At 44.8% G+C, this 18,113-nt stretch overlaps 2 protein-coding genes across 2 annotated transcripts in view; one reads left to right on the top strand and one right to left on the bottom strand.

The window, feature by feature from the left end:
• Positions 1 to 1,296: 1,296 nt before the first annotated feature.
• On the bottom strand, positions 1,297 to 6,769 carry LOC110382545 (uncharacterized). The gene is made up of 2 exons (XM_021343171.3): positions 6,525 to 6,769; positions 1,297 to 5,272 (listed from the first exon to the last, which is right to left on the bottom strand). Exons 1-2 carry the CDS (start codon positions 6,628 to 6,630, stop codon positions 1,356 to 1,358), a joined length of 4,023 nt encoding a protein of 1,340 aa, XP_021198846.3. The 5' UTR covers positions 6,631 to 6,769; the 3' UTR covers positions 1,297 to 1,355.
• Positions 6,770 to 7,573: 804 nt separating this feature from the next.
• Positions 7,574 to 18,113, top strand: part of LOC110382543 (exportin-7-B) — a 35,483-nt gene continuing 24,943 nt past the window's right edge. Inside the window, exons 1-9 of the mRNA XM_064042806.1 lie at positions 7,574 to 7,679; positions 8,967 to 9,062; positions 9,633 to 9,736; positions 11,042 to 11,141; positions 11,524 to 11,631; positions 12,106 to 12,230; positions 13,244 to 13,433; positions 14,959 to 15,069; positions 15,122 to 15,204. Of these exons, the coding sequence (XP_063898876.1) occupies positions 7,665 to 7,679; positions 8,967 to 9,062; positions 9,633 to 9,736; positions 11,042 to 11,141; positions 11,524 to 11,631; positions 12,106 to 12,230; positions 13,244 to 13,433; positions 14,959 to 15,069; positions 15,122 to 15,204 (932 nt within the window). The 5' untranslated portion in view covers positions 7,574 to 7,664. The remainder of the gene's footprint in view (positions 7,680 to 8,966; positions 9,063 to 9,632; positions 9,737 to 11,041; positions 11,142 to 11,523; positions 11,632 to 12,105; positions 12,231 to 13,243; positions 13,434 to 14,958; positions 15,070 to 15,121; positions 15,205 to 18,113) is intronic.

Below are 18,113 nucleotides of genomic sequence, written 5' to 3'. Positions count from 1 at the left end.
AAAACGTTATTGCTTCACTGGGACTTTGACATTACCGAAGATTTTTTATCTTTAGCCTTTGGATTCATGTTTTTCTTCGGCATAACTCTAGTTTCACAAAAATTCAGTAGTAAATACTTCGTCTCTTTTATAGCGTCGTGTCTTGTTGTTGGATCTTTCATTCTCTTCCGCCACGCTTGTTCATCAGGGACCCGTGCTAAGGGTCTCCAGAATACATCGTCATCCTTTTCTGACGTATAATGTCTGATAGGGACGCAAGATACTGAGGCCGTTGGTGGGATGAGCAAACGTTCTAAATTTGAGAGCCCAATTTGCTTACAATGGTTCGGGATCATTTTGTTCGTGGATGCTTTGGAGAATTTTGCAGAAGCCACTTCGGAAGCTAAATCTTTGGCATTCTTGTATGTTTTCTTATCATTATCAGGGATCTCGTTATTGTCTTCGACGATATTATCGACCGTGGCTTCGACAGTATCGTCCCTGGAAGCTGTGAATGGTTTGTTTATGTCAAACATGGGTTTCGTCCATTCAGTTTTGAAGAAACTTCTACTGAGCAGCGGTGACTCATCGCTTCGTACTGTAACAAAATAATCATGATTTAATGAGCACGTCACTGCTAGACACTATTCATGAATACTAGCTGTTTTACCGCGATATCACCCGCATCCCCTGGGAACTACTGCCCGTACCTGGATAAAATATAGCTTATGTTAATCGGAAAGAAAGTAACTTTCCCACAGTGAAAGAGTATTTGAAATCAATCTAGTAGTTTTTGAGTTTATCCATTACAAACAGACATACAAAAATACATTGTTTCCCTGTTTATTATCTCTGTATATATATGTAAAAAAAATGAATCCCTATATCCCTTGGTCACGCCATCACGACGTGTAAACGGCTGGGCCTATTGAGCTGAAAACTAAAGAGAAGGTAGCGTAGACCAGGGAAAGGACATAGGATAGTTTTTGTCATCATCCGGCTACGGGAAGAAGCAGTTATCTCCGCTACGTAGGCATACATATACTTATTATGTTAGATCAGTACGGCCACTCGACGCCGCGAACGACGAAGCCGAGAGAACGGCTCCGCTTGTATGCTCGTGCTCGGTTTGTCTAGCGTAGGGCGGGTCTACGTTCAACGCTCACGTGTGATGGTCAACTGCTAGACGCAAGAATGAACATTCCTGAATCTACACGAAACTTAGTTGCGGATAAGACTCTTGAATCTTTGAGACGCTTATTATAATTTTCAGTACCTACGCGGCTATGTGCAAAAGTAACAAATAAAACACCAGAATTTACCAGTCAATTTATTTTCGCTGTTTACCAAAATAAACAAGCAGGACAAAAAGTGGATTAGAACTCTCCGAGATCATACACTTTGTGGTCTCCCAACGAAACAGCGAAACAGTCTAACATTGAAAACGATTTCTTAGGAAAGGAACAAGGCTTTTGTTCACACTTAGGGTCAGGTCTTTCGCACACCCGCGGCGGAGGGAAGATCTTGCAGCCTGGATCGCATCGCGAAGACTGTTTCGCTGGCTTCTTCGCTTCTGTCCATGAGGGTATCGGCGACCAAGGTTCGTAGTTTCTAGCTAACACAGTCTTATCTCGTTGGTTCCTGAGTAGACATCTGACGTCTATTAATTGTGTCTTCCCCTTATGGATCACATTTCCTAACATCCTACCTAAACTTTGGAGACGATCTATAACCTCCTCAGTTAAATCTGCCTTGGATCTCATACAGACCCCAACATCAGCGTCATTCATTTCACAAACCATTTCTGGTCCGACTTCTATCGTGTGAGCATTGATTTTTGGCCCCAAGTGTAAACCTGACATGCTTATGTCACAGGTGGAACATTTTCTCGTACGGGGCTTCCTCGGTTTGCAGGCGTTTGGCATCCGCTTCAGGGCAGGCAAACCGAAGGTCGGTGGAGGTATAGGATTTTTTGGCGGTGTCCTGGGTGCTGCCACAGGAGGACAATAAGGTGATTTCCTGTCATATTTTCCTTGGGCAGGTTCGATATGAACGTCTAGTGATTTGAGGTCATTCCTGCATTCAAACATTCGACTCCTTTCTCTCACTCTTTTCAAGAGCTCTGACAATGTAACATTCTCACTAAGATTAGGCAGACTGACGCTTCCCGTTAGGTTTCCGGCTTGGTCCGGTACGTTTGCGTAATTAGATCTGGGCTTTCTGTTCATGTATGAATCTAAGGCTTGTTGTGTTTTACTATCAATTGTCTTTATGAGACTGGTACCCGGCTGGTACATATCAGTGTTTCTGATATCCTTTCTTAAATTGGTTTCTGTGGTGTCCACAACATGGCTGCACTCGCGGTTACCCACTGCAGGCTTCGGCGATACAGGACAGGTTTCGTTGTACGTCAAAACATAGCATGGCTCTGGCGGTTCGTTCAACATTTCAACAGGTAAAGAAAATTTATTAGTTTCCTTTTTTCCTTTCGTAGTTATTTTAGCTGGTTCAACGTCTTCGTCCCATATGCCATCTGATACATTTATATTAAAATTGTTACGTGTATTCATTTTGCTAACGGTATTTTGTATTAATGTTTTTCTGTATTTACTTGACTGTATTTGTCGATGGGGAATTATGTTTTCATAGCCTGAGTTTGTCGGTTTCATATCTGCCCGCTCTCCCTTCGTGCTCGCCTGGGTTATAACTTTGTTGGAGGCCTTATCAGTTCCTCTGTCGTAACTATCCTGCATTCGTTTCGTTCTTTGATCAGGGGAAATTCGTTGGTAATCCCACATGTAGCCTGCACTCATATTACGCGTGGCTGGATGCTCTCTATTTCCATATTTATATTCTGGTCGATTGCTTTGGTCGTTCCGTGTTTTGTTTGACGCACTTACTGTGAAATAGTTAGATAGTTTTTCATTCTTACTTGTGTAAGACTTTCGCACGTTTGGCTTTTGTGCAAATTTGTCTTCTAGTTTTGATAGTTTGTGATTAAATTCTTTTACTATCGGTTGGTAATATTTGGATATCCTATCGAATCCTTTAGTATAAATTCGTTGAGGGTACCTTTGATCGGTTTTTCGTAGATAATATTCTTCGCTCCACGGCCTTTTTGGTGCAAGAGTTGTACCGTAATATATGGGTTTGTGACTTCCTTTGTTGTGAGACTTTCGTCCGTCGTTCGTTATATTTGCTGCATTCAGTGTTGGCCATTGTCTTGAATCTGTTCCGTCAGCACTTATCCCGGTAAGCGGTTCTTTAAGTTTTGATTCTGCGGCGGCTAAATCAGCTTTCAACTGTTCGATTTCTTTAATTTTTTGATACGTTGATAAATTGGGATCTCCTAACGTTACTAGCGAGTCTAATGGAGTATTTTCTTGTGGTAATTTACTTGCTGAACCTGATTCGCCTGAATAGCTCGATAAGTTATGGGAGTCTGACATCAGTTCAGTCGTATTCGATGTCAATTGTTCAGATTCAGTTTTACGTTCTGTTGTTGGACATAGTTTTAAGGTCGATGTAAACTGTTCCATCTTTGACTTAGCTAATGACCTATAAGCTGCTTCCATTTTTTCTTGGTTTTCAACACGTAAAGCGGTAGGCATGAAATAGTACGCAGACTTCATCTTGCTATTCTCGGTGTTCTCCCGGGGAACTTGCTGTTGAGTGTGACAACGTACTGCCTGTTTATGATACGGATATATAAAGAATTGATTTGGATGCACGGTACATCTATCTTCCTCACGGAGATCTTCTGGAACAGATTCCAAAACATATTTTTCAAGGTCTTCAACCTGTTCCGGCAATACTTTATTAGTGTTCATTATTTCTGATGGGTGTAATAATTTGTCGGCTGAAGAAAATTCGATGGCGCTTCGGAGTTCATCGCTGACGATTAAATCCTGTTGATCATTAGCGCCTTTTGGCCTACGTGCGTCCTCCATTTGGACAAGGTCGTTTTCGATCATCGGTGAACGATCTTTGTTTGCAGAAACAGGAATGCCGATTTTCTCCATTTCATTAAGAAGTATTTCGTCTATTTTCCCTATGGGAATATCTAGACAACGTTTGGCTACTTCGTCAAAGTCAGCCTGGATGTCCATATTCGTAGATTTGTTAGGATCAATGCGGTCAGATTGATTTTGACTAGAGCAACTGAATTTAGAATCAGCGTCTCCCAAAACCCTCGGAGTTACATTAAATCCTTCTATTTTGGGTTTGTGAGCTTCAACTAACGGAGTCTCATCTATGTGTTCCACTTTCTGGGCTAACTGTTCTTCAGCCTCTGATGCAGTAGTGGCTTGCAGAGTGGTATCACGTTGTGCACTAGTTAGGAAGTCATTTAAAATATTATTGATCTTTTGGTTTTCAGAAGTAACACCAAAATTTCTATTATCAGTTTCGGCAGTATCAGTTGCTTTACAGCTCGGTTTTGAACTCATTTTATATTTTTTACTAGAATCACCCGGACCAAGTGAAACCACATTTTGGATATCATCCTGTTCTTCGTCTTTAACAAGTCTCGATATATCCTGAACTAGAGTTTTATCAATTTCCTGTAAATCGCAAAAGGTTTTGTTTTCAAGCTTTTCCTGGTCATGAATATACCTATCTATATCTTCATAACCAGGGTTTTCTCGTAGTGGTAAAGGAGTTTCTTCGTGTGTCAGGTGACTATCCAATTTTTTTGTTAAGTCGGGTTCTTTGCCAGCGATCAACTGAACATTGAATGGTTCTTTCACGAGATCCAAACCTTCCTCTTCAGCATTTTTACCTTTCTCATTTGTAACTTTGGCTTCCAAATGATCAATTCCTATAGGTTGTTCCTGTTTATCGGTCACGGGTTCAAGAAACATTTTGAAAACGCCAAACTGCGCCCTATTTTCACTTATTATTTTTTCTTGTGCTAGTTTAAGTTTTTCTTGTTCTGCTTCATTTATCTTACGCCTGGTCTCTTCAATGTTGACACCATGGGAGAAGTAATTTTCAGCCAATATGTTTTCTACGGGCTCGGTCTTGCCAAATGCCTTATCTATGATTCTCTGGCATTTCTCGACTTGTGATTCTTTTGGTAGTGCTCTAGATGAAATTATTTTGTTCATAATTTTTTTGGTCTTTGCATCGTCCGGATCAGCGTGTTCATCAACAATTGTATCTTCGAATACGGGTTCTTCATTGCATTTAAAAATGTAGTCGGCACTTTCATCCTGTTCTGTGTTCTTAGCGCTTTTTTCTCCATCTTCAGATTTGGTCGATTTTGGAGATTTCCTTTGCACAGCATAGGATACTGAAAAAATAGCGAAAAAAGCCATGAGTGGATTGTAAAAATGAAATAAATAAGCTAGATATGTTGGAATCAGAATTTCTAGTTAATCTTCTCGACAGGCTTTTTCCGCCATTTTTCCACATACATCCAAAAAATGACTATTGTTTTTGTCATTAAATGATCCAATAAAAATTATGAAACTGAAAGGGTGAGGTAACACGCGGCTGCGGAAAAATAACGAAAAGATGTTAACACTATTTAAGACCTTAGATTCAAATTAATTGTGATAAAATTTGTAGCGATGTAAGCGTGAAAAAGAACTTGTAAGTACCCTTTCATGCTATAAAAAGTTCTATGGACACGCATCAGATGGCAACATACTTAAATTAGCTTAAGTAGCATTTGCTAAAGCTCTGAATCTATACATGCCAGGCACCGAGGAAGTCTTATTCTCTATCAAAGTTTTGATTTATAGGGTCTTGCGGTATTTGCTGAGGGCCCCATAGTATCTGTGTCGTGTGAGGTACGGGGCATGATAGTATCAGGAGGTAAGAAATACATGGGGTTAACACATAAGCATCAGATAATATGACGAGAGATCTTATCATTCGCGCTAATACATATTATTATGTAATAATGTAATAGAATACATAGGTAGGTATGTATGTATTTTCAAAGTAATTTTCTAATGTCTCATCAATTTTTTCTCTGTAAATAGGTCTAAAAAAATATGTTGACTAAAGTAAAATAATGTCATGAATCATTCATTTTCACCTAAAAATATTTTTTATCTTGAACAGAAAAAGAAATAAAATATAAAAAAGAATGAAGAACCAACTGCCCAGCAAAGCAACATTAAACCAAGATCCTAATAAGAAGACCAAACCAGATACACCAAATGAACGGAAACTAGAAATTACTGTGCGGACATCCTATTTTTGGGGTAAGTAAGTGCCTACTTGCCTTCACACATTTTTAGTAAGAGGTATGTTTACCTACTGTTCGCCCTTAAAAACGCAGCTAAGAACTTAAGAGAGACGATATTTAATGTATAAGTAGGTACATGGAGTGTGGGAAGATGAGCGGAGTTGCCATAATGCTGGTAAGTTAGGTGCCTTCATCTAGATCAAATACGTACGGTGGGCATCACCAAAACGATCAGTTGTGAGGGAACTAACGATGCGCTCGGGATCTTTGACATATTTTGGAAAACGCTGGGCAGATGATGACCATGACCGACAAACGCGTGCAAATAATTTGTTTAACAACTTACTTATGTCAAATTTGCCGGGCGGAATTCGTTGGTCACCTCGTAGAAGGCGTGGAACGAAGGCGATAGTCCACACCTTCTTTATTCTTGAGATTGTTGTGCGTAACATTATTGTGCAGCTACATTAATTTGGAATGATAATCAGCGAAAATAATTAATTACATTTTTCTGAATTCTTATCGATACAAAAATAATTTGACAATACGGTGCTTTTGTTCAGGTTTTGATTTGCAAATTTCTCGTTCGATGCTCTACTCGAATTCGATTTTTTGTTCAGAATTTATGCTGCCAGTGTTATTTGCTGGGAGATGATACGAAAAAGTTTATATTATTAGCAAATAAGCAGGAAAAGTAGGAAAATTGAGCAAGCAAACCCTTATTATATTTACAAATACCAGGCTGAAATAGCGTGTTTTGTTACTTTTAAGATGCAAGGCTGATTACGCTCCCAATGTGCTAGAAAGTGTATACCTATACTTCACAAATTAATAGGAAAGTGGGGTGCTCAGTAACGTCACTCTAGGTTCGACCTGTTGTTGGAGCGAAGATGATTCCGGTTAAAAAAAAGTGCGAAAAGTAAGTAAGGGGATGGGACCATCGCATCGTCGTTATCATGACAAGTTCCGGGCCCGGCTATCATTTGAATATCTTTGGCCCTTGTAACAGATACCAGAGGCCAGTAAATATGGGGATTTAAAATCAATTTATATATCAAAGTAAATATTATATTTAACTTCGCCGACCGTCGGAAGCCGACCCCAACATGATTGGGAAAAGGCTCGGAGGAAGATTTATTATTTCTATGATATGATAAAATATATTTCAAAATGAAAAAAGCCGAAATTGAACGATTTCTGAACGAAACTTTTGTCAAGCAACGTTTTGTTGCTACATTATAGCGTAGCGTTAGATTGTATTACATTTCTTAAAACTAAACATTTTATTTAATATCAACTGGAAAGCATTTTTTAACATAAGATCAAAATTTTAATGATCGTTTTTGCTCCTTGACAATTAATATAAATGTATTGCTGAAAAAAATTGATATTGATAAATATTTACCAGTACACAATTCAAAAACTATTCTGATAAGACAGCTTTGATGAAACGAAACGTCATTTCAAATGCAAGAAAATAACAAAGATGGCTGAAGAACAGGTGAGAACCAAAATATTATGATTTCAATAAGAATTTGTATAAATTTACTTACTACGACGCATGGAACACTACTTTAAAACCTTCCAAATAAATATGGTGACCAGATTTTTCAGATGCCGCCACGAAATTCATTAATATTGACGTTGTTATTAGGTGTTTGGCCCGTGAAGTGGTATTCCAAGCGTTTAATTCTCTTTATTGGCTTTATTTTTGTTATTTATCAATTATAAAAAGGTCTGTTGAACATTTTAGAGTAGGTCATTGTGTGGTAATGCCGGCACTTTGGTTATATCGGGATGTTTACACACGATATCCTTGAAAAGTAATCAAAATTAACAAGGTGCGTTGTAGCTGTCGTTATGCCCCCTAGTGCGTTTTGATATTTCTGCTGTTCTACTTTCAGATTTTTACATTATTACCACGTGAAATCTTACGTTAGATATTAAAGTAATATTTTAACCACCTATTTCATAATATTTAGTTCAACTTTTGCATATTTTGATGGACCAATCCCATTTGTTGAATGCCAAATTGTGTCTCACAATCTTGTGATGGTTAGAACTGTTGACAGTTCTTGTTGTTATTTTCAATTCTATACACTTGAAAACCTTATAATTTTCTAATTTCTTAACAAAATTCTGCTATCATTTCTCATTGGAAGAAAGAAGGTTAAATAAGTCATCAGATAAGTAGAGACAGGTTCAAAATCCAAAATTCATAACTGCAAACTTTTGTTTCTTTATTTTAATTCAAAACTATCATATTATTATCAAACCAAAGCTTTAACTTAACTGTAAGTAACACTTTGAGAATAAAGTACTAAAACCTATTAAATTATTATTATGGGATAAGAGCAGGAGGATGACCTATTAAAATAAAATTTGGTACTGAGATAATTTGGGTATTTTGGTAAAAGGAGCATGGGCACTTTTGTATGAACACTGTACCTGCACACTTTCTTGAGGCTTTTCTCAACTAGATTGGGGTCGGCTTCCAGTCTAACCGGATTCAGCTGAGTGCTATTGTTTTACAAGGAGCGACTGCCTGTTAGATCTCCTCAACCCAGGTACCCGGGCAACCCAATACCCTTTGGCAAGACTGGTGTCAGACTTACTGGCTTCTGACTACCTGTAACGACTGTCAAGGATGTTCAATGTCGGCTGGGACTTACAGTTTAACGTGCCATCCGAAACACAGTTATTGGTGTTCAAGATATACTTAGAAAGTAACGACTGCCAAGGATGTTTTGAAACATTTACATATAATAATAATATTGTTTTGTTGCAGGAGGTGATACAAATAGAGTTGCTATGCAAACAGTTGTACGAGTCGCAGGACCCGCTCGTCAGAGAGCAGGCGGAGAAGGCGGTCGTCGGATTCCAGGTATGCACATCATCTTCAACCTAGCTCTTTACTAAGAATGATGAGGTCGGTGAGATGAGGATTACTGTCAGTTTTATCTGATAAGCTCAACCCAGAACTCAAACTGGAGGAACACAGAACACCTATACTTCATTTGAGTAGGCATTTAACAAAAGGTGAACAATTTATTTTTGATGGAAAATCATCAAATGTGTGTGTGCAGCGTTTTTAAGCAAATGCTTAGAAACATCACCTGTGTCTGCGCAAATGCTTGTGCACGTCCTGCGCAGCTGGCTGATCTCGTTATATGAGAACAGCCGCCGTGGCCTAATTTGGCCTTCGATGGCATTACTATTGGAGTGCGTCTACACGGTGCATGTAGCTGGAGCAAGTTAACATGCGCAAGTGATAAGAGCACGCGGGTGGGTATTTTGCTTTGGTACAAGCGCAAGTGGATGGACCCGCACGTTTTAAAAATACATGTAACGTGCACATGTGCCTCAACATGCTCAAGTTACTTATACCGTGTAGATGCAACCTTATTTTTAAAATGCGCTATTTTTATACTTATTCTATCCACTTTGATTGCAGGAGTCTCCCGACACCCTCAGCAAATGTCAGGCGTTACTTGAGAGAGCTGACTCCAGCTACTCACAGCTGCTAGCCGCCACAACGCTTGCTAAACTAATCAGCAGGTATGATCAGTATTTTTGCTTGGGAGTTTATTGCGCCACTTCTTCTTCCTAGTGAAACACATAGGAAGTGGTGAAGGTCGTTTTGGGGGCTGTCTTTTTATTTTTTTTGACGTTCGAAAAGTGCTGTTTTGCAGCCAAGTTTGCATAAATGATTCTTGATTTTTATAAGCATAAAATAGTCACATATTCAAAATAAGCTGAAAATTTGAATTTTTTAAAGGTCTATTAGCCGGATTTTCCGTCAGTTGCACAAAGCTCCATTAAAGTTAAAGCTTCTTTAAATCTATTGCTGACTCTTTCTATGACAACAAGATAAAAAGTACTAATTAACGAAGCTTTAATTTTAATGGCGCTTTGTGCAACTGACGGTTTATTTTAATCTTAAAAATAATGTAGGTAACTATAGTTCTCGGGCTCCGGGATTTTTCCACGGCATTATTACACAAAGGGCTCCAGATAATATTTCTTACGGTAGTTTTATCTTAACTAGTTTGGTAATTAACTGACAGATATTGACAAAATTTTAAACACGAGTAATCGGGACAAAATACATATTTTATGTTCTAATGTAAGGTACATTTTGTATGCATGTGCGATCTGTAGCTAAGATCGCACATGCCGCAACTGCATGAAATCGGCCGCAGCTGCAAGATAAAAAGTCATTTATTCAAAGTAGGCTGAAAATCAGCACTTTTTGAACGTCAAATTTACCAAAGGCATCCCCCAAAACGCCCGCTCTTCACCACTTCCTATGTGTTTTTGCTGGGAAGAAGAAGCACTACTAGTTTGTATGTATTTATATGAAACCGTTTTGACACGAAGCGGCGCAGCACGTGCAGTCGCCCTCAGATATCGACTGATTTCATGCAGTCACTGCAAGTGCGGTCGGCTAGCATTCAAACGTAGCTATGAAAAATATATAATGCTATTCCTATATTACCAACTGCGTACATTTTTACTGCTATCTCGCGGTATTACCCGCGTCCCGTGGAAACTACTGCTCGTACCGGGATAAAATATAGCCTATGTTACTTGGGAATAGTCTAGCTTCCCAATAGTGAAAGAATATTTCAAATCGATCAAGTAGTTTCGGAGCTTGTTAAAAACAAACTGAAAAAAACTTCATTGTAATAGTATAGATGCATATAATTTACTAATTTTGAAGACTTACCTTTGCTCAGTTTTGCAAGACTTAATTCTATTTATCAAGAAAGGCTACTTTTTATCCTGGTGCGGGAAGTAGTGTCAATGGGACGGAAGCTAGTTGTTTTGTTGCAATTATATTTAATTTCAATTGTTTTTCAGATCGACAGCGAGCCTGTCCACTCAACAGCGGCTGGACATTAGGAACTATGTGCTCAACTATTTGGCAACTAGGCCGAAACTGGCTAATTTTGTTGTGCAGGTCAGTTTCTTTATCAAACTATCATCATAATCACACTGTCGTCATCATCATACTAACATTATGGAGGCGAAACTTCATGTCTATGTTTGTTGCTTCTTCACGCAAAAACGGCTGGACCGATTTGGTTCAAATTTGGTATGTGATACCCTGGATTAACACATAGGCATTTTAACAACACACCAAGCGGGATTTGTAATTTTATATCTCAAGAACGGTCTCACCTATCTAAACTAAATGTCCAAACATCCATACATTCTGACAAACTTTTATATTTGTAACTAGCCGTAGTTATTGATTAATCCATTACAGACAAAGTTTTCTTCTTTATAATATTAGTATAGTGTATGTAGGTATAATAATTTTGTGTGTATTTCTCCCACAGTCTCTGGTGTCTCTATTCTCTCGCATCACCAAGTTGAGCTGGTTCGACATGATCAAGGAGGAGTACGTTTTCCAAAACGTTATTAATGATGTCACCAACTTCCTCAGAGTGAGTTTTTTCTATAATTTATCAAATTATATATTTAGCCAACAAAACAATCCTGGTAAAACCACGGCCCTGGTATATAAAAAAACCGGCCAAGTGCGAATCGGACCCGCGCACTTAGGGTTCCGTACCATTCAAACTAATATTCTATATATATTTATGGATATCGAGCAAAAATGAACAAAAAAATCACATTTGTTGTATTTATTCTATTCTAGTTTTCAGTATTTGTTGTTATAGCGGCAACAGAAATACGTCTGTAAAAATTTCAACTCTCTAACTATCACGGTTCATGAGATACAGCCTGGTGACAGACGGACGGACGGACGGACAGACAGAGGAGCGAAAACAATAGGGTCCCGTTTTACCCTTTGGGTACGGAACCCTAAAAAGGGCTCAAGAAGGAATATGCATGGGTATCCGTATAACAGCGCGTTATTGTAGTATTTTTAAAAACTATTAATTCATTGTCAACAGAGTCAAGACCTGTGCACGATAGGAGTACAGCTTCTCTCTCAGCTGGTGGTGGAAATGAACCAGGTCTCCGAGGCTGATGCCAACCGCTCCCTCGCCAAACATAGGAAAATCGCTTCGTCTTTCAGGTACTTTTATATTGTAAACTAAAAATAAAACTAAAAAGATACTTAAATCATGGCTTCAAAAACTTTATTACGACCAGATGGAAAATCCTAATCAAAGAATAGTATAGTTATCGGCAAGAATCTTGAGCTCTGACCTACATCTGCGCAGAAGTGATTTATTAGCAAAGAACCAATCCCGAGTGACGGCTATGACGCGATGCGCTGCGGGCCAATCACCGCTTTAGCCCGCTCCCGCACCTCACGAATACCACAAAAGGGACCCAATAAATGACTTCTGCGCAGGTGAAGGTCAGCGCTCAAGATTCGTGCCGATAACTGTACTCATGATGAAAATAACACTCTCACACACACACATACACATGCATACATGCATACACACAACCAATACATATTTACGTTCAGACTCTCATCACACTCGGTAAAAGACCAAGCATATCATGCAATTTTTTTTTCTTTTTGTAGTTACCTTACCTATGGTTTGTTCCCACTAGTTCTACTGCTCAGTTCTACCGTAGAACTAATGGGAACTTTTTTCCCACTAGTAGAACGAGTGGGAAAAAACCTTACCTATAGTATTACCTTACCCATTTTGTCCTTAGATTTTATTGCATTTAAAGGGTTGTTCTAAAAACGAGTGAAGATACGGGCTCCTGTAATAGAGGTCTCACTAGCTCAGGAACCAGGGCTTCCAATATAATTGTTTTTATATAAAACACTAGCTTTTGCCCGTGACTTCGTTCGCGTGGAATAGTGGCATCCGGCAGATTTTTGTTTTGAACAATAGATGGCGCTGTATGTCCGGAATAAATTGAATTTTTTATTTTTTGTAATAAAAACTATCCTATGTCCCTTTCCTGGCTCTAATCTACCTCACTGCCCGTATTTGGCTAAATCGGTTCAACTGTTCTTGAGTTATAAGTGGAGTAACTAACACGACTTTCTTTTATAATATAGATTTATCATTATCATTGACATTGTTTCCTTACACTACCGACTATTTTTAACTTCTCCAGGGACAGTCAACTGTTCGAGATGTTCCGTCTATCATGTTCTCTACTGGGCACGATGCGAGGCAAACCTCTAGAACTGTCCGACGAGAGGCAGCACGCGCTGGTCGCGGCGCTGCTGCGGCTGGCACACAACTGCCTCACCTTCGACTTCATAGGCACCACCAGCGACGAGTCCAGCGACGACCTGTGCACTGTGCAGGTGAGTGTCACTGTGCAGTCACTGTGTAGTCACTCTAGAACTGTCCGACGAGAGGCAGCACGCGCTGGTCGCGGCGCTGCTGCGGCTGGCACACAACTGCCTCACCTTCGACTTCATAGGCACCACCAGCGACGAGTCCAGCGACGACCTGTGCACTGTGCAGGTGAGTGTCACTGTGCAGTCACTGTGTAGTCACTCTAGAACTGTCCGACGAGAGGCAGCACGCGCTGGTCGCGGCGCTGCTGCGGCTGGCACACAACTGCCTCACCTTCGACTTCATAGGCACCACCAGCGACGAGTCCAGCGACGACCTGTGCACTGTGCAGGTGAGTGTCACTGTGCAGTCACTGTGTAGTCACTCTAGAACTGTCCGACGAGAGGCAGCACGCGCTGGTCGCGGCGCTGCTGCGGCTGGCACACAACTGCCTCACCTTCGACTTCATAGGCACCACCAGCGACGAGTCCAGCGACGACCTGTGCACTGTGCAGGTGAGTGTCACTGTGCAGTCACTGTGTAGTCACTCTAGAACTGTCCGACGAGAGGCAGCACGCGCTGGTCGCGGCGCTGCTGCGGCTGGCACACAACTGCCTCACCTTCGACTTCATAGGCACCACCAGCGACGAGTCCAGCGACGACCTGTGCACTGTGCAGGTGAGTGTCACTGTGCAGTCACTGTGTAGTCACTCTAGAACTGTCCGACGAGAGGCAGCACGCGCTGGTCGCGGCGCTGCTGCGGCTGGCACACAACTGCCTCACCTTCGACTTCATAGGCACCACCAGCGACGAGTCCAGCGACGACCTGTGCACTGTGCAGGTGAGTGTCACTGTGCAGTCACTGTGTAGTCACTCTAGAACTGTCCGACGAGAGGCAGCACGCGCTGGTCGCGGCGCTGCTGCGGCTGGCACACAACTGCCTCACCTTCGACTTCATAGGCACCACCAGCGACGAGTCCAGCGACGACCTGTGCACTGTGCAGGTGAGTGTCACTGTGCAGTCACTGTGTAGTCACTCTAGAACTGTCCGACGAGAGGCAGCACGCGCTGGTCGCGGCGCTGCTGCGGCTGGCACACAACTGCCTCACCTTCGACTTCATAGGCACCACCAGCGACGAGTCCAGCGACGACCTGTGCACTGTGCAGGTGAGTGTCACTGTGCAGTCACTGTGTAGTCACTCTAGAACTGTCCGACGAGAGGCAGCACGCGCTGGTCGCGGCGCTGCTGCGGCTGGCACACAACTGCCTCACCTTCGACTTCATAGGCACCACCAGCGACGAGTCCAGCGACGACCTGTGCACTGTGCAGGTGAGTGTCACTGTGCAGTCACTGTGTAGTCACTCTAGAACTGTCCGACGAGAGGCAGCACGCGCTGGTCGCGGCGCTGCTGCGGCTGGCACACAACTGCCTCACCTTCGACTTCATAGGCACCACCAGCGACGAGTCCAGCGACGACCTGTGCACTGTGCAGGTGAGTGTCACTGTGCAGTCACTGTGTAGTCACTCTAGAACTGTCCGACGAGAGGCAGCACGCGCTGGTCGCGGCGCTGCTGCGGCTGGCACACAACTGCCTCACCTTCGACTTCATAGGCACCACCAGCGACGAGTCCAGCGACGACCTGTGCACTGTGCAGGTGAGTGTCACTGTGTAGTCACTGTGTAGTCACTCTAGAACTGTCCGACGAGAGGCAGCACGCGCTGGTCGCGGCGCTGCTGCGGCTGGCACACAACTGCCTCACCTTCGACTTCATAGGCACCACCAGCGACGAGTCCAGCGACGACCTGTGCACTGTGCAGGTGAGTGTCACTGTGCAGTCACTGTGTAGTCACTCTAGAACTGTCCGACGAGAGGCAGCACGCGCTGGTCGCGGCGCTGCTGCGGCTGGCACACAACTGCCTCACCTTCGACTTCATAGGCACCACCAGCGACGAGTCCAGCGACGACCTGTGCACTGTGCAGGTGAGTGTCACTGTGCAGTCACTGTATAGTCACTCTAGAACTGTCCGACGAGAGGCAGCACGCGCTGGTCGCGGCGCTGCTGCGGCTGGCACACAACTGCCTCACCTTCGACTTCATAGGCACCACCAGCGACGAGTCCAGCGACGACCTGTGCACTGTGCAGGTGAGTGTCACTGTGCAGTCACTGTGTAGTCACTCTAGAACTGTCCGACGAGAGGCAGCACGCGCTGGTCGCGGCGCTGCTGCGGCTGGCACACAACTGCCTCACCTTCGACTTCATAGGCACCACCAGCGACGAGTCCAGCGACGACCTGTGCACTGTGCAGGTGAGTGTCACTGTGCAGTCACTGTGTAGTCACTCTAGAACTGTCCGACGAGAGGCAGCACGCGCTGGTCGCGGCGCTGCTGCGGCTGGCACACAACTGCCTCACCTTCGACTTCATAGGCACCACCAGCGACGAGTCCAGCGACGACCTGTGCACTGTGCAGGTGAGTGTCACTGTGCAGTCACTGTGTAGTCACTCTAGAACTGTCCGACGAGAGGCAGCACGCGCTGGTCGCGGCGCTGCTGCGGCTGGCACACAACTGCCTCACCTTCGACTTCATAGGCACCACCAGCGACGAGTCCAGCGACGACCTGTGCACTGTGCAGGTGAGTGTCACTGTGCAGTCACTGTGTAGTCACTCTAGAACTGTCCGACGAGAGGCAGCACGCGCTGGTCGCGGCGCTGCTGCGGCTGGCACACAACTGCCTCACCTTCGACTTCATAGGCACCACCAGCGACGAGTCCAGCGACGACCTGTGCACTGTGCAGGTGAGTGTCACTGTGCAGTCACTGTGTAGTCACTCTAGAACTGTCCGACGAGAGGCAGCACGCGCTGGTCGCGGCGCTGCTGCGGCTGGCACACAACTGCCTCACCTTCGACTTCATAGGCACCACCAGCGACGAGTCCAGCGACGACCTGTGCACTGTGCAGGTGAGTGTCACTGTGCAGTCACTGTGTAGTCACTCTAGAACTGTCCGACGAGAGGCAGCACGCGCTGGTCGCGGCGCTGCTGCGGCTGGCACACAACTGCCTCACCTTCGACTTCATAGGCACCACCAGCGACGAGTCCAGCGACGACCTGTGCACTGTGCAGGTGAGTGTCACTGTGCAGTCACTGTGTAGTCACTCTAGAACTGTCCGACGAGAGGCAGCACGCGCTGGTCGCGGCGCTGCTGCGGCTGGCACACAACTGCCTCACCTTCGACTTCATAGGCACCACCAGCGACGAGTCCAGCGACGACCTGTGCACTGTGCAGGTGAGTGTCACTGTGCAGTCACTGTGTAGTCACTCTAGAACTGTCCGACGAGAGGCAGCACGCGCTGGTCGCGGCGCTGCTGCGGCTGGCACACAACTGCCTCACCTTCGACTTCATAGGCACCACCAGCGACGAGTCCAGCGACGACCTGTGCACTGTGCAGGTGAGTGTCACTGTGCAGTCACTGTGTAGTCACTCTAGAACTGTCCGACGAGAGGCAGCACGCGCTGGTCGCGGCGCTGCTGCGGCTGGCACACAACTGCCTCACCTTCGACTTCATAGGCACCACCAGCGACGAGTCCAGCGACGACCTGTGCACTGTGCAGGTGAGTGTCACTGTGCAGTCACTGTGTAGTCACTCTAGAACTGTCCGACGAGAGGCAGCACGCGCTGGTCGCGGCGCTGCTGCGGCTGGCACACAACTGCCTCACCTTCGACTTCATAGGCACCACCAGCGACGAGTCCAGCGACGACCTGTGCACTGTGCAGGTGAGTGTCACTGTGCAGTCACTGTGTAGTCACTCTAGAACTGTCCGACGAGAGGCAGCACGCGCTGGTCGCGGCGCTGCTGCGGCTGGCACACAACTGCCTCACCTTCGACTTCATAGGCACCACCAGCGACGAGTCCAGCGACGACCTGTGCACTGTGCAGGTGAGTGTCACTGTGCAGTCACTGTGTAGTCACTCTAGAACTGTCCGACGAGAGGCAGCACGCGCTGGTCGCGGCGCTGCTGCGGCTGGCACACAACTGCCTCACCTTCGACTTCATAGGCACCACCAGCGACGAGTCCAGCGACGACCTGTGCACTGTGCAGGTGAGTGTCACTGTGCAGTCACTGTGTAGTCACTCTAGAACTGTCCGACGAGAGGCAGCACGCGCTGGTCGCGGCGCTGCTGCGGCTGGCACACAACTGCCTCACCTTCGACTTCATAGGCACCACCAGCGACGAGTCCAGCGACGACCTGTGCACTGTGCAGGTGAGTGTCACTGTGCAGTCACTGTGTAGTCACTCTAGAACTGTCCGACGAGAGGCAGCACGCGCTGGTCGCGGCGCTGCTGCGGCTGGCACACAACTGCCTCACCTTCGACTTCATAGGCACCACCAGCGACGAGTCCAGCGACGACCTGTGCACTGTGCAGGTGAGTGTCACTGTGCAGTCACTGTGTAGTCACTCTAGAACTGTCCGACGAGAGGCAGCACGCGCTGGTCGCGGCGCTGCTGCGGCTGGCACACAACTGCCTCACCTTCGACTTCATAGGCACCACCAGCGACGAGTCCAGCGACGACCTGTGCACTGTGCAGGTGAGTGTCACTGTGCAGTCACTGTGTAGTCACTCTAGAACTGTCCGACGAGAGGCAGCACGCGCTGGTCGCGGCGCTGCTGCGGCTGGCACACAACTGCCTCACCTTCG

Source organism: Helicoverpa armigera, chromosome 30 (assembly GCF_030705265.1).
Source record: "Helicoverpa armigera isolate CAAS_96S chromosome 30, ASM3070526v1, whole genome shotgun sequence".
In the NCBI taxonomy this organism is placed as follows: Eukaryota; Metazoa; Arthropoda; class Insecta; order Lepidoptera; family Noctuidae; genus Helicoverpa; species Helicoverpa armigera.
Note: the sequence above shows the minus strand (reverse complement) of the source record. Positions and strands in the feature narration are given on the sequence as shown.

What these genes read in the sequence shown, in the direction of transcription:
- LOC110382545 (XM_021343171.3), bottom strand. Translation starts at nt 6,630, where the DNA reads ATGTTACGCACAACAATCTCAAGAATAAAGAAGGTGTGGACTATCGCC. An exon ending in GCCCGGCAAATTTGACATAA is followed by an intron (nt 5,273 to 6,524) that starts GTAAGTTGTTAA and finishes CTATTTTTTCAG; the next exon opens with TATCCTATGCTGTGCAAAGG.